The sequence below is a fragment of the Microtus pennsylvanicus genome, chromosome 4 (genome assembly GCF_037038515.1).
Source record: "Microtus pennsylvanicus isolate mMicPen1 chromosome 4, mMicPen1.hap1, whole genome shotgun sequence".
NCBI lineage: Eukaryota > Metazoa > Chordata > Mammalia > Rodentia > Cricetidae > Microtus > Microtus pennsylvanicus.
This window is the reverse complement of record NC_134582.1, coordinates 57901587-57918007: the sequence shown is the minus strand read 5'-3', so window position 1 is coordinate 57918007 and position 16421 is coordinate 57901587. Positions and strand designations below refer to the sequence as shown.

Here is a 16421-nt window from a genome sequence, read left to right as displayed (position 1 = left end):
AGGGACAGTGGGACAGGGCTGTGGTTCCACGTGGCAGATGTGGCTGATGATAAAATAGAACTGGGTTGTAGAATTTCTGTAACAGAATTCCCATCCTGAGACCTTACCAAGAACACAATGGAGTCTGAACTTGCACTGAAGCTTGAGTGTGCTCAAATGTGTGCTATCCAGCATCCAATTGCTGTGTCAAATACCTGAGATAAGTAACTTCCGGGGGGAAGGTGGTCTGTATGGACTCACGGTTTCCACGGCTTTGGTTCAGGTTCACTTGGCACCATTGCCAAGGGGGCTGTGGGTGAGGCAGTCTACCAGAAAACATCAGTTCACTTATGATGTCTGGGAGGCAGGGAGAGGGCACTGGAGTCCCCGTGTTCCCTTTAAAGGCTCATGCTTGATGGCCTAACTTCCACTCAGTTCCATCATTTCCTAAAAGTGCTGCAGTCTGGCAACCAAGCCTTCAGTGTATGGACTGCAGGGGAAGTGGTATCTAAATCACAGCCAAATGTGTTGATGGGAAATACTAAAATAAATACGGGACTGCAGAGATGTCTTAGTGGTTAAGAGAACTTGCCACTTCTGCAGAGGACTCAGGTCCAGTTCCCAGAACCCACATGGTGGCTCACAACCATCTATAACTGTAGTTTTGAGACATCTGATGCCCTCCATGGGCACCAGCCACTTGCATGATGCACATACATAAATGCAGACAGAACACTCACAGACATACAACATTTTAAAGGAAATATCATTCCTCCTAAGTCCTAAAAATATTTCAGAAAATGCATATAAAATAAAAGTCAAAACATAATTTGTACCCCATTCCATAAATATAGAAACAGGACCAGATTAGTAATTATTGAAGGGATTGTCACATGAAATGCATAGCATTTGACTCATAGAGGTAGAATTTTCCCATTTGTTTAGAAATACCAGTTGGATTATTTTATAGTAACTAAAGCTATCAGTGTTCCCTAAATAGCTACTGAAAATATTGCCATGTTATTTTAAGGCCAGATGAGTTCTAAAGTTGACTACTCTCCTTTGATAAGAAGTCATCCACAGAACTGTAGAGAAAAAATGCTTATTAGTAGCTCTTCCTATAGAACAGAAGCCCCTGGATGTTTGATCAACCTGCCCTGAGGGAGAGTTATAAACATACGCAACTGGAGCTCTGTTCTGGAAGTGTCGTGCTTTCTCTCCCCTGGAACAGACTATCTACGTGGGACATCTTACCCACGCCCAGGTTTTTCCATCTGACAGCCTTTGCAATTCCAGCAAGGAATGCAAGCTATCAGGAAGTTCTACTCACTACCAATGCAACTTCCGTGAGTGTAAGAAGAGAAAAGAAAGAATGAAATATGTTCGTTTCTGTTTCTTATAATGCCAAACGTATGCTTACCCAAATGAGCTCCAATATGGAGACGCGAGATCACTTCCTGCCACCCACTCCGGGGCCCATGTTTACAGCAACTTGTTCTATTTTGACAGATAAGAATGAGCCTGATGCTAGTGAAACAAAGATGTGCTGTTACTGTTCTCCACTTGCCGACATCTCTCGGGGCTGGCTCCCATTTTAAATTGGAATTTCAAATAAGAAAAATCAAAGGTGCCTTGAAACCCTACACTCTCAAGAGGTCATGTTATTAAAAATCGGAAATGGAAGGCAGGAGAGCAATTACAATCCATGCACAATGAGAATTTGCATTCAGAGAAATGGGCTCGCTCTTTTGGCAGGGCCTTAAAATTCACTGGACTCTGAAACAATCACTAAAGCCCTTCAATTGGCTGTATTCCAGGAAACTACAGTTACCTTCCAACAACCACAGTTTCCCAAGAATAGCATCCCCCCCCCCCACAGCCCAGAAACCTGGATATGAGTTCTCATGCAGTGTGCTTCCGACAGACAAAGGCCAGCTCTGTAGCCACAAGACAAGTCTGTTCTACACCCAGGCCTTCTTCATAAAGACACTTGCCTACGGAGGACCACTTGAATGTCGGGATGCACTGGCCTATTCCCACACTTGCCACTCTGTCGCTGAGGAGACGAGCCCTTGAGCCTAAAGAAATTCTATTTTTCTAATTTGCCATCTCAAAATGGCCTTTCTCTGGAAACCTCCTAAGCAGGTCTGCTCTGTGGCCACAATCTTATTTTCCAAGAACCTCTGTAGAAATGGATGGACAGTCCTGGGGAATAAAATAGGGCAAGAAGTGTCAAAAGAGGGAAACCGAGGCTCGGAAGGAAGAGGACGCTTCCTCTTCTCTCTTCTTTGTACAAACCCTCAGGAGGTGGCCTGCCAGCTGCCCTCTGCTGCCTGGAGCCTCACCTGTCACATTCTCCTTCAGAATTCACCATCAAATGCCAACCAGCGATCACAGTCCCCTTCCACCCGCATCCCAAGTGAGGAAATCCCTTTGAAGTGTTTAAAAGAGATTTGCTACCGCTGTTATATTTTTATACAAGAATATAGTAAAGCAAAAGAGAACTAATGCAGCCAAAAGTTGTAATATGAAAATGATTCTTAGACGTCTAAGGGATCTGGCCTTTTGGGGGGGGGGGGGTCACTGGCTCTGTGCAGCCCTTTGCCTTCCCAGTCAAGTTGATCAGCGCTCTCCAGGCCTTATCTACACAAGATCTCCCTGCTCTCTGATACAGCATGTTTAATTATTCATTGGTCATCTCTCACAAGATACTACAGAGTAGAGCTATAACCCATTCTTCTCATAGATAACCACACAACATGAGGACGAGTGGAGCAAAATCACAGACTGGCCTCTCTTAGCTCTCGCCATGTTTATCTCCTTTCATCCTTTCTTTTTAGATTTAATCTATAATTGCCGTGCCCCTCCTCCAGAAACTAGCAAATGCTATTAGTCTTAAGTTCATATCATATATACCATGTGTTCCCGGCTGCTGAGATGGATTCTAGGGGGGGGGGGGGGGTTCTTGATGCTTCAATGTGTTACTCTTATTTTCTTCCTACTTTCCCTGAAAAATACTAATAGCTACTCAGTTATAATATTCTTACCTTTCAATCCAGTCATATCTTTCCCCTTAAGATGCTTCCTCACTAAGCTAGTTATATGAAGACAGTGGCCTGGTTTTGGTTTTTTGTTTGTTTGTTATACAACGTCATTCTCATACACATCTGGCCACTCAAAAGCCATAGTATGCCGGTGACCAATATCACAGGGAGTGGATTCCCACCCAGGTTGCAAACAGCAAGCTTCATTTTTAATGCAGACTCTCCGATGGTAACATATGGGTTATTCTTCTCATCCGGTGACAATGCATCTGATAGAAGCAACCTCAGAGTACGAGGGGTTTATCTTGACTCACACCTTTAGGAGACAGCATCCATCGTGGTAGACAGGGCTGCCCTGTCAGCAACTGCAGGAGTTTGCAGCACAGCTGGAGAGATGGTACTCCCCAGGAGCAGGGAGTGCTCAGGAAGCAAGGTTAACCCTAATCCTCAAGGCCTGTCTTCCCATCCTCCAACCAGGCATCACCTTCCATCCCTAAACAACACCCCCAGCTGGCGATCAAATATCCAAACACATGAGCCTATAGGGAGCATTTCCCAACCAAACATAGCTGATAACAATGTAATAGCTGCAGTAACAGGTAAGATCCACCGGGCGTTCGCTGTGGGTCAGCAATGGCACTGGTTTGGCACTGTCATCAGAATGTTCCAGGGGGAGGAGATGCTGCTGCTGAGATACTCAGAGACTAAATAATTTCACGTGATGTAGCATCAGAGTAAATGGTGTGAATAGAAAATAATGATCCTTTTTATAGGAATTGATTTCAATTAATCTATCTTTATATTTTCTATTTCCTGTTTTAAATGTGAAAATTCATGTACTTTCCCCCTCTCAGACTTAGCCTGTATGTTGGAGAATGCTAGGATAACGCTCACACGTGTAGCCTTTCCAGTTATCCTGGCAGAGTGCGTGGGAAAGAAATACCTGAACTGCTGTGCATGGCAGCATTAGTGGGTTTTGTGGCCACTATGCAGGATGACCCATCATATGAGGGTCTAATGTAGAGAGTACCGAATCCTGGCAGGATTTGCTCTGTGTCACGTGCCCTAGCTTGCAGAACCTACTGAACCGCCATGCCCAGTGCTGAACCCTGGGTGCTTTAAGGAAAGGATCAGGGGACCCTCAACTGCTAGGATGTAAAGTTATCCTGAAATTATGTCAAACACTTCTGCCTTTTGAATTTTAAAAATGATTCTGATGTATACTGCAAATATACTACAAAGTACACAGCCAGTTCTCTGTGTGCCTGCAAAGAAGGTGTCTTACTCGTGAGATTGCAAGGACATGAGGCAGCAGAGGAAGCAGAGAGGAGTGGCATGCACCCGGGTGTTCCTTGTTTCTTCTACTATCTTTATCACCATGACTAGGAGTCTTGAATAATGTTTTTCTTTCTTAGCACACGCTAAGTTCAAGACAGCCGTGGAGTGTTCTCTGCTAGTTGACGACCATTGTTTTTTTAACATTGAAAATTTTTTATTTGAACTACAATAAAGATACTTTTCAAAGGATATTTATAGTAGTAAATAAACTGAATGTCCTTACTCACCCTCATCTTTTGTCAGACTTACCATTTGAATAGGAGATAGAATTCTAAGGGAGTAAAGGAGTCACAATCATTGGCCCCACCCCAGCTGGAGAGCTCCTGGAAAATGCACTTTGGTCAGGACCAGGAGAAGGATTTCCCTGGTGTTTTATTTGGTCCAGAGAGATGCCAGGGCCAATCAGAGGCTTTGCTCATACACTAATACTTGCACTAGCCTCCAAAAAAATATAGAGATATGCCATCACTTTCAAATTTAAGGAATTAAGGGGTATAAAGTCTACTCTAACACTGTCAATCAGAAGATTGTTTTTTATTTATGCATTCACTAATTTAGCTAGCATACTAAGAGTTTCCTATGTGTGTTTTAATAGCTGGAGACAGAAAATAATGAGAAAACACAAGATGAGATGCCATGCATAAGATGTGTGATCAAAACAAACCTTTCTGGTTTCAGAACTCCTAACGGAAGGATAATGTTTTTTTCCTATTCAAGAGAAGCATTCGCCAGATTCCAGAGCTCAGTGAAGGTGCAATCTGGCCTGGGATTCCATGACTTCAGACAGGAAACTCCCTTGGCAAGGTGGAGAAAGTGAACACTCTGTGCTGAGCTCACACTGGCAGCGAGACTTACCAAGCTCTGGGCTAAGCTCACACTGGCAGTGAGATCTATCAAACTTTGTTGTTTTCCTTCTTCTCAGAACCAAGTCTTCCTTGCCAGGAGCTTCCCCTAAAAATAACATCCTAGCTGGAGCCAGTCATCTGGTCTCTAGGTAAAGTCGTGGGAAGCCCAGCCCAGAGGAAAACACTTGCTTATTTTCTGTTATAATGAAGTCAAATTTAACATAAATTCATAGTTTTTAATACAGATTCCACAGTTATCCATATATATATTTTAGACTAGGGGTATGTATGCACCCTCCTCTTCCCACTGTTTAGGAAAACTTGAATGATTCCAGAGAGTTTCAACCACGTATCAAGGAAAGCAAAATATTTAAGAAAACATTGATTTATGAAGCAATTTCAGATTGCACCTTCCATAATTTGTCTCAGACTTAGCCAACTCTCAGAAATATGGGTATTAAGTATTAAGAGAGCAGTTTGATAGGCTATTTTGACATTAAACTGTAACAGAAAAGAACATTTCGCAAAAGACAGAAGTCTGGGATAACTGACATCAAACCAGAATATTTCTGTTGTGCCTAAAGACAATGGTGGAGAAATGTGAGCAAATATGCATTGTTTGCTGTGCCTCTGTTTATGAAAAGGAAAAGATTACGAGGGTGATTTTACTGTTTTATTGTAAAAAATAAATTATTATCTAATAAAAATTAACACACTAATTGTAATTTTTTTAGGGCATTTTTCTGTGCCTTTCACACTAGTGAGGAATCAATTGTGCTCAAAGCTTGAATTCACAAAGAAATGCTTGTGGGGTCATCTCTTTAATTACTGTCCCTGAAGTTGGATTCCAACATACATCCCATGACACATGCAGTGCTTCAGGCACAGTTGGCTTTGTTCTGTCCTCATAGCCATGTGATTTTTCTTATGATTCTTGGGATATAAAAAATGAACAATTTATTCTAGATAGTGTATTGTTTTGTTGAAACACTATTTTCCATATTCTCCTTATGTATTTTAAGATTGACATGTTCATATGCTCCCTAAGTCAATGATATGGCAACATCTGTTAGTTTTGGAAGAAATGGAACTCCTACTCTTATATATGTCAGGGGCCATGTGCACATGCTCATGTAAGTGTCTGTGTGTGTATCTGTGTATGTATGTGTGTATGTCTGTGTGTGTATATGTGTGTATGTCTGTGTGTGTATATGTGTGTATGTCTGTGTGTGTATATGTGTGTATGTCTGTGTGTGTATATGTGTGTATGTCTGTGTGTGTATATGTGTGTATGTCTGTGTGTGTATATGTGTGATTGTCTGTGTGTGTATATGTGTGTATGTCTGTGTGTGTATATGTGTGTATGTCTGTGTGTGTATATGTGTGTATGTCTGTGTGTGTATATGTGTGATTGTCTGTGTGTGTATATGTGTGTATGTCTGTGTGTGTATATGTGTGTATGTCTGTGTAAGTATGTATATGTGTGTATGTCTATGTATGTGTGTATGTCTGGGTATGTTTATATGGGTGTATATATGTATATGTGTATATGTACATGTTTAGTGTATAAGTGTATATATGTATATTGTGTGTGTATATGTGTGTATGTGTGTGCATGTGAGAGAAAGAGAGAGAGAGAGACAGAGACAGAGAGACAGAGAGACAGAGAGAGACAGAGATTAATATATTAATATTAAGGGCCTTTCTCTCCACACTTTTTTGACTGGCTTTTTAAAAATTTACTTCATACAATGTATTTTTATCACATTTTCCCCCTCCCTCAATTCTTTCCTGATCCTTCATACTTTCCTGTCCACCCGACTTCATGTTCTTTCTCTCTCAAAAAAAAAAGTGTAGAAATTCCAAAACAAAACAAAAAGCACACAAAAGCCATGGAGTCTGTTGGTGTTGACTAAACCCGATCACATAGCCTACCCTGAAGTGTAAATCACATACAAGGGACCCTCCATTGAAAAACACGTCATTTTCTTCCTCAGGGGTAGCAGCTGCAAATAGCTTCTCAGGAATAGAACCTTGTGCTTTCTTTCCCTTCTCTGGTTTATTTTTTCTGGTTTTTTGTCTGGTTTATACTTGTGTGGGTCTTGCACATTCTGTCACCGTCTCTGAGAGTTCATTTTGTATCAGACCCGTTGTGTCTGGGTGACACGTTTTCCTGGGGGTCATCCACCACCTCTCACTTACAGTCTTTCTGCCTCCTCTTCCACAGAGATCCCTGATGCGGCATGGGGGGGTTGATAAAGAGGTCCCATCTAGGGTCGAGTGCTCCCAGCTCTCACTCTACACACATAGCCTAGCTGTGGATCTCTGATAATTACCATCTCCTGCAAGAGGGTTGAGCGGCACACTGAGAGATAGCATTGGGTCATTCAGAGTCATTTTGTTCCTGTGTTCCTTTAGCAGAATAATAGTAGTAAATTTTTCCCTGGGCTCACAATGAATCTAGTCTTAGGTTCTTGGCCACTTTAACAGTGTCAGGAGCGGGTTTCATCTCATGGAGTGGACCTTTACTTCAATCAAAAACTGATTGTTTACTCCCACACGTTGGTGCCACTAATGCACCAGTGTATCTTGCAGGCATGTGCTGGTGTAGGTCCCAGAGTTCCTGGTTGTGTGAGGATGATGATGATAACATGCCGAGTAACATCCAGGACTATGACACTTCCAGTTGGGCGCAAGCTCAATGACATGTATAAATGGTATCTTCAGCAACAGGACCTTACTGTTAAGTTGTTGATAGTAACCAACAGCATTTCAATAGCCTATGGTGTTGGGCAGGGTCTGTGAGACTCCTTAGGCCAATGGCTCAACAAGATGTTACTCATTCTTGGTATTAGAAGTTTCACTTCATATCATGTAATGTCTACTGTGGGCATTGTCTTCCCCATTATATGGTGACTCCATTTAACTTCCTTTCATATATACCTTAGGGATCTTCCACAGTGCTGGGTTTCCATGTGGTTTTCCTAAAGGCCTTTAGTGTTGGTTGTCCCTCCGCATACTCTCCCGTTTACGCTGCTCTCTCACTCCTCCCCCCATTTAGTCCTCCTACTCTACGCCTATGTCCTCCCTTTATGTCTCTATCACACTATATTCTAAGTTCCCTTCCTTAGGAGAGCCCCTCCTCCCTGGTCCCTTACAAAGTACCTAACTTCTGGTTATTCAGATTGTAGTGCACATATTGAAAACTTAAAAACTAACATGTTTATGTAAGAAAAAACGTGCAACATTTGTCTTTAGGATGCCTTACTGAGGATGAATGAGGCATCCATTAACAACCTATAAATTTTATAAGTTTTTATCATTTTTCTTTTTATTTTTTAATTAATTTATTTTTAAAAAACAATCTTTTCTCATTTTATGTTCATTTTATGTTTTATTCCCATTTCCCACTCTCTCCCCTCCCTTCCTCACACTCCCTGTTGCTGGCTGAAGGTTCTATGATGACAATTAAGGTAGTCATCAAGCTGATTACAGGGGAAGGCCAGTTTAGGCTTTCTCTCCACGGTTGCTTAGAATCTTAATTGGGGCCATCCTTGTGGATTCCTGGGAATTTCTCTAGTGCCATCCTGAGTGAGGTAACCCAGACCCAGATAGACAAACATGGTAGGTACTCACTTATAAGTGAATTTTAGACTTAAAGCAAAAGATAACCAGTGTATAGTCCATGATCCCAGAGAAGCTAGATAACAGGAGAACCCTAAGAGAGACATCTATTGATTCCCTGGAAAGTCCAAACAGACAACACCTCCTGAGAAAATTAGGAAAGGGGAGAAATGAGGGTCAAAGGAGGGGAGAGGGGAGGGGAGAAGAGGACGGAAAAGGAGAACATGAGGGAATGGGATGTTCACAAAAGGAGAAGGCTAGTGAGGGAGAGAAAGAAAAGAGATATCTTCATTGAGGGAGCCATTAAAGGGCTAGGGAGAACCATTTAAGATTCTTCTGTTGAGAAATCTCTGTTTAGATCTTCATCCAGTTTTTAATTGCATTATTTAGTATTTTGATGTCTAGTTTCTTGAGTTCTTTATACATTTTGGAGATCAGTCCTCTGTCTGATGTGGTGTTGGTGAAGATTTTTCCATTCAGTAGGATGCCATTTTGTCTTATTGACTATGTGCTTTGCCTTACAGAAACTTCTAAGTTTTAGGAGGTCCCATATATTTATTGTTGCTCTTAGGGTCTGTGTTACTAGTGTTATATTTAGGAAGTGGTCTCCTCTGACTATGCCTTCAAGGCTACTTCCCACTTTCTCTGCTATGAGGTTCAATGTGGTTGAATTTATGTTGAGGTCTTTGATCCATTTGGACTTAAGTTTTGTACATGGGAATAGATATGGATCTATTTTCATTCTTCTGCGTGTTGATATCCAGTTATGCCAGAACCATTTATTGAAGATACTTTCTGTTTCCACTGTATAATTTTAGCTTCTTTGTCAAAAACCAGGTGTTCATTGGTGTGTGGATTAATATCAGAGTCTTCGATTCGATTCCATTTGTCCACCTGTCTGTTCTTATGTCAATACCAAGCTGTTTTCATTACTGAGCTCTATAATAGAGCTTGATATCAAAGGTCAGGGATGATGATGCCTCCGGAGTTCCTTTATTGTACAGAATTGTTTTGGCTATCATGGGGTTTTGTTTTTTTTTTATGTGAAGTTGAGTATTGTTCTTTCGAGGTCTAGGAAGAATTTTCCTGGGATTTTGATGGGAATTGCACTGAATCTGTAAATTGCTTTTGGTAGGATTGCCATTTTTATTATGCTAATCCTACCTATCCAAGAGCATGGGAGATCTTTCCATTTTCTGATATCTTCTTCACAGACTTAAAGTTCTTGTCCCACTTCTTCGGATATAGTTACCACCAAGAGTTTATGTTATTTGTGGCTATTGTAAAGAGTGATATTTCTCAGATTTCTTTCTCGGCCCCTTTATCATTTATATATAGAATGGCTACTGATTTTGTTAATTGATCTTGTATCCTGTCACACTACTGGGTGTTTATCAGCTGTAGGAGTTCCATGGAAGAATTTTTAGGGTCACTTATGTTTAGTATCATTTTATCAGCAAGTAGTGAAAGTCTGACTTCTTCATTTCCAATTTGTATCCCCTTGATCTCCTTTTGTTGTCTTCTTACTCTAGCTAGAACTTTGAGTACTATATTGAATAGATATGGAAAGAAGACCGTGTCTTGTTCCTGATTTTAATGGAATCGCTTTGAGTTTATCTCCCTCAAATTTGATGTTGGTTGTCAGCTTGCTGTTTATTGCTTTCATTATGTTTAGATACATTCCTGTATTCCTGATCTCGCCAAGACTTTTATCATGAAGGGGTGTTGGATTTTATCAAATGCTTTTTCAGCATCTAATGAGATGATCATATGTTTTTTTTTCTTTCAGTTTATTTATATAGTAGATTTCATTAATAGATTTTCATGTGGTAAACCACCCCTGCATCTCTCCAATGAAGCCAACTTGATCATGGTTGATGATTTTTTATGTGTTCTTGGATAATTTTATTTTTCTTAGCAGTTGAATAATATTCCATTGTGTAAATGTAAGCACATTTTCATTATCCATTCCTCAATTGATGGGACATCTAAGCTGTTTCCAATTTCTGGCTATTATGAATAGCACAGCAATGAACATGGATGAGCAAATACCTCTAAGTGACATAGTCCTTTGGATATTTGCCTAAGAGCAGTACATCTGAATTTTGTGTTAGATTGATTTTCAGCTTTTTGAGGAACTTACATGCAGATTTTCATTGACTTTACCGGTTTTCATTCCTAGTAGCAGTGAGTAAGTGCTCCCCTTTCCCCACACCCTCGCCAGTATGTGTCAACATTTGTTTAGTTGGCCATTTTGGTTAGTGTAGAATGAAATCTCAAAATGATTTTAATTTTCATTTCTCTGGTGACAAAGAATGTTGAAAATTTTTAAGTGTTAGCCATTTGTGTTTCATCTTTTCAGAACTGAGAACTCTATTTAACACTGTAACCCTTTTTTTTTAATTGAATAGCTTTCCTCATGTTTAGGTTTTGTTTTTTTAGGTTTTGGTTTCTGAGTTTTAATTTTTTTTTTTTAGTTCTTTGTATGTTCTAAAAACAAACCCTCTACCAGATGTATAGCTTTTTCCCCAATTCTGTAGGCTTGTGCTTTGCTTGAATGGTGGTGTCCTTTGCTATACAGAAACTTCTTAGCTCCATGAGGCCCCATTTACTAATATTGGTCTTTGTGCCTGTGCTTTGGAGGTCCTGGTCAGGAAGACATCCCTTATGCCCATGTAGATCAAGTGAATTCCCTGCTCTTTTTTTCTTTAAGGTTCAGGGAATTTGGTCTATGTCAGGATCCTTGATCTACTTGGAGGGAGTTTTTGTTCAGGAAGGTAAATAGGGATCTATTAGTATTCTTCTACGTGCACACATCCAGTTTGACCAGCACTATTTTGTTGAGGATGCTATCTTTTCTTCAGTGTGCATTTTGGATTCCTTTTAAAAACTCAAGTGTCTGTAGCTATGTAGTTATGATCGCATCTCAAGTTCTGTTCCATTGATCATGTTTTTATGCAATACTGACTTTTTTTTACTATAACTCTGTAGTGTAAGATGAAATCTAGGATGGTGACACCTCCAGCAATTCTTTTATTATTCATGGTTGCTTTAGCTAGTCTTCTTCAATTTCTTTCTTTAGCAATTTTTTTCTTTTAATAATAAGCTTTTTATTATAAAATCTTTTCTTTTTATTGATTTTTATTGAGGTATACATGTTTCTCTGCTCCCCTCCTTTCCTCTCCTCTCCCCTTCAACCCTTTCCCATGGTCCCCATGATCCCAATTTACTCAGGAGATATTTTTGCTACCTCCCACGTAGATTAGATCCATGTATGTCTTTCTTAGGGTCCTCATTGTTGTCTAGGTTCTCTGGGATTGTGATTTGTAGGCTGGTTTTCTTTGCTTTATGTTTAAAAACCACTTATGAGTGAGTACATGTGATATTTATCTTTCTGGGTCTGAGTTACCTCACTCAAAATTATGTTTTCTAGCTCCATCCATTTACCTGCAAATTTCAAGATGTCATTTTTTTCTGTTATGTAGTACTCCATTGTACAAATATACCACATTTTCCTTATCCATTCTTTGGTCAAGGAGTATTTAGGTTGTTTCCAGGTTCTGGCTGTGACAAACAATGCTGCTATGAACATAGTTGGGCACTTGTCCTTGTGGTATAATTGAGCACTTTTTGGATATATACCCAAAAGTGGTACTGTTGGGTCTTGAGGAAGGTTGTTTCCTAATTTCCTGAGAAATCACCATACTGATATCCAAAGCAGCTGTACCAGCTTGCACTCCCACCAGCAATGCAGGAGTGTTCCCTTTACCCCACAACCTCTCCAGCATAAGTTGTCATCGGTGTTTTTGATCTTGGCCTTTCTTACAGGTATAAGATGGAATCTTAGAGTTGTTTGATTTGCATTTCTCTGATGGCTAAAATGTTGAGCATTTCCTTAAGTGTCTTTCAGCCATTTTAGATTCCTCTGTTGAGAGTTCTCTGTTTAGGTCTGTACCCCATTTTTTATTGGATTATTTGTTTTTTGATGACCAATTTCTTGAGTTCTTTGTGTATTTTGAAGATCAGATCTCTGTCTGATGTGGGGTTGGTGAAGAACTTTTCCCATTCTTTAGGCTGCTGTTTTGTCTGTTGACCATATCCTTTGCTTTACAAAAGCTGTAAAAGTTTTTCTTAAAGTTTTTCTTATACAAGTTTATCACACCCCTGATTAGAGTTATTCCAAGATTTTTGTTTTGTTTTGTTTTAGTTTTTTCTTTCAAGACAGGGGACAGGATTTCTCTGTGTAACAGCTCTAACTGTCCTGAAAAATCACTGTAGACCAGGCTGGCTTCGAACTCACAGAGATTTTCCCTGTCTCTGCCTCCAGAGTGCTAGGATTAAAGGCATATGCTACCATGCCTGGCCCCAAGATATTTTTGAAACTATCGTAAAAGATACTGTTTTCATGCTTTGTTTCTCAGACTGTCTGTCATTTGTAGATTTAAAAAAAAAGGTGCTGATTTCATGTGTTGGTTTCATATACTTTGCTAAATATAGTAAATACTAAATATAGTATTTACCAACTATAGAAATTTCCTGTGAGAGTCTTTAGAACTCTCTGCAAGTGAGAATACTTTTCTCCTTCCTTTCTTATTTGTATCCTCTTGGTCTTTTTCAAGTGTCTTTTTGCTTTAGCTAAAAGTACTATATTGAATAGGTATGGAGAGAATGGGCACCCTTATCTTGTTCCTGATTTTAGTGGAAATGTTTCAAATTTCTCTATCTACTTAGGTTAATGTTGGCTGTGGACTTGCTGTGTATTGCTTTTGCTATATTGAGGTTTATCCCTTGTATCCCTACTCTCTCTCCAGGACTTTTATTATAAAGGAGTGTTGGACTTTTGTCAAAGACCTTTCTGCATCTAATTAGATGAGATATTTTTATCTTTCAGTTTGTGTATGTGGTGGATTACATTTATCAATTTATGTATGTTGGATCATCCCTGCATCACTGGGATGAAGCCTACTTGATCATGGTGGAAAATCTTTTGGATATGTTCCTGGATTCAGTTTACAAGTACTTTAACTGGGAAATCCTGCATGTGTGTTCATAAGGCATATATCGATCTATTTTTTGAGACAAGTTCTCTCACTGATTCTAGAGCTCATTGATTTGGCTAGGCTGGTCAATGATCTGTCTGACTCTGCTTCTTCGGTAGTGATGTTACAAGTATTTGCCACCATTTGCCAGGCTTTATGTGGGTGTTGGGGATCCAAGATCGGGTTCTCATGCATCCATAGCAACCACATCACTGAGCCAGCTCTACAACTGAGCTCCTACCCTCTGACCCCTTAAAATACTGTCTTTTTTAAAGTAAATATATTACACAGAAACAATTGACTTGCTTGTGTGTTTAGAAAATGTGTTTTTTAAATTGTCTCTTGGGGACCTGTTCTTTTCTGAATGAAAATAGCAGGGGAGTGGGTCTAGAGACAAGGGAGGGTAGGGGGACACTAAAGGAAATGTAAGGAGGGGAATCTGCACTCCAGATGTATCGTATAAGAGAAGACTATTTCCAATAAAAACTAAAATAAAAATGTCAAAATACAATTTTAAAAAGTTGAACTTGTAATTTTAAAAAGTCCACATTTAGTTTTACCTTAACTAAAAATTTAAAAATTCTCTAAGGAAATAAAATATGAAATTTCTGAAGTCTGTTTGAATAAATTATAAAGACTAGAGTCATGCATAAAATTATTTCATGAAAGCCAAAGAAAAAAGCATGATCTGCTATTTAAACCCACAGCTATCTAGGGCATATTTCTCTGGCTACCAGCCTATGTTTTGAGCAAGTGACATATTCAATGAATAAAGTAAGAGATTCTGATGTCTCTTGAAAAACAAAAGCGTCAAATAGACAGTCTCTCAGCGATGTGTATGGAATTGTATTCACAACCCTTTCTAAAATGTGACCGCATAATGCATGCAGCCATGTATCCTACAATTTCTACAGAATGGAAAATGTCAACATTCTTTATTGGAAGTACCCTAAATAACACCATTTTTTTCTCCTATCATTAAACAGGGAAGGCCATGGTAAAATCTCGGTATTTGCTGTCAAAATGGCTTTGGCCACATTGTGTGGAGGGAAGATCATGGACAAGTTAAGATGTAAGTTACCCCCACCCCCACCTCCTTGCTTGTCTCTGTTGTGTACCTACATCCTCTCTCTTAGTCTTGACATGTCCCCTGTCTATCTCTGCCTTCCCTTGTCCTGTGGCGCTATCTCAAACGCAGCCTTCTTTGGCCTTTAAATTTTATAATAAAATTATTTTCACATTAGGTAAATCTTAATGAAGTGAATATTCCCCTCTACTTTTGAATTATCATTATTTTTAACTGCCCGAGTATCTCCAACTAGAATCTTTCTGATACTAAAGTATTCAATTTTCACTAATTTAAAATAATGTTAGTATTGTGATTTCACCCTGTCTCTTACCCTAACTATTGTGAGTTTGCCGTGCTGTGTTAGAAAGAACATGACAACTGGCATTGATAACCCAGGCTGTGGGTCCAGCCACGCCATTTGTTTGCTAAGTTACACTATGACGTGGTTTCATGTCTTTAGTCCTTAGTTTCCTTCCACATTGTAATGGGGATGGTTATTAAACCCGGAGGGTGCCTCCAGCTCTGTAGATCATGGAGTCCCTCCCTTTCTGCTTGTTGGATTCTGAGTAGTCGAAAGGGAGTGAGAAAAAGAGGGACAGCCCTTTGCTCCTTGGGAATCTAGCAGACACACTGTCTGAATGTTTTCCCGCTGGCTAACCAGGCTAGTGACAGCGTGGGAAGACTGAGGTGGCATCAGCTTCCTTCACACCCATGATTTCTTTCATGGAGCAGCCAGTGCAGCCAGAATTCAGAGGCACCCACCCAGACCCTGGGGCCAGTTCGTTTCTCTTCAGTTGGCCGAGGAAATAAAGAAACTGAAACTACTTGATTGTTCGGCTGGGAGACAATGAATTAGAAGTTCCAGAAACCAGTGGCATTCTCCTCACCTTCTAAGTGGCTTCAGAAGTATCTAGGAGGTATTTCCTTCAAGACTGGGCTAAGAAAAGAAAGTTTAACAAAATGAATGAACAAGAAGGGAAACCCAGAGATGCTGCCTTCATATCAATCGGCCATATATGCGGAGGGCGGTAGAGAAAGGTCTCAAACATTAAAATCCTCAAGCATCTTCAGATACTGATTCAATGCTGTGTCCATAGACACACAATTAAAGAGGCCTATCTTAGAGTAAGTTTGAGCCAAACTGGTGAAAGGCACTTTTCTAAAGATGCAGAGCCTCTGAGCCTTCCCTGAAGCCAGCGAGTCCTTATCCTGGAGTACCAGGCGCTTCTGCTCAGCTCCCCTGGTCAGATATTGCCTGCGACTGGGGGCAGCCATGTCAGCAATCTCCTGCCACTCTCTGGCCTGTGCTGGCATCTTGCCCATCTCAGAGCAGTCACTAAAGCAATTGTTGAGAAAAGGAAACTCTGACAGACTCACTCATCTCCAGACCCTAGGCTTGGAGAAGCCACTTGTCCTTTAAGGCAAGATCAGATCTGAAAGGAAAGTGGTCAGAGGTGGTTGCACATAGACCTGAAGACCTGAA

At 40.2% G+C, this 16421-nt stretch overlaps 1 protein-coding gene across 31 annotated transcripts in view; it reads left to right on the top strand.

Annotated features, from left to right (window-relative positions):
* Dtna (dystrobrevin alpha) overlaps positions 1-16421 on the top strand; it is a 367583-nt gene that overhangs the window by 265088 nt on the left and 86074 nt on the right. For all 31 annotated transcript variants that reach the window (XM_075969214.1, XM_075969216.1, XM_075969213.1 and 28 more), the window contains one exon: positions 14856-14941. In XM_075969214.1, the coding sequence (XP_075825329.1) occupies positions 14856-14941 (86 nt within the window). The remainder of the gene's footprint in view (positions 1-14855; positions 14942-16421) is intronic.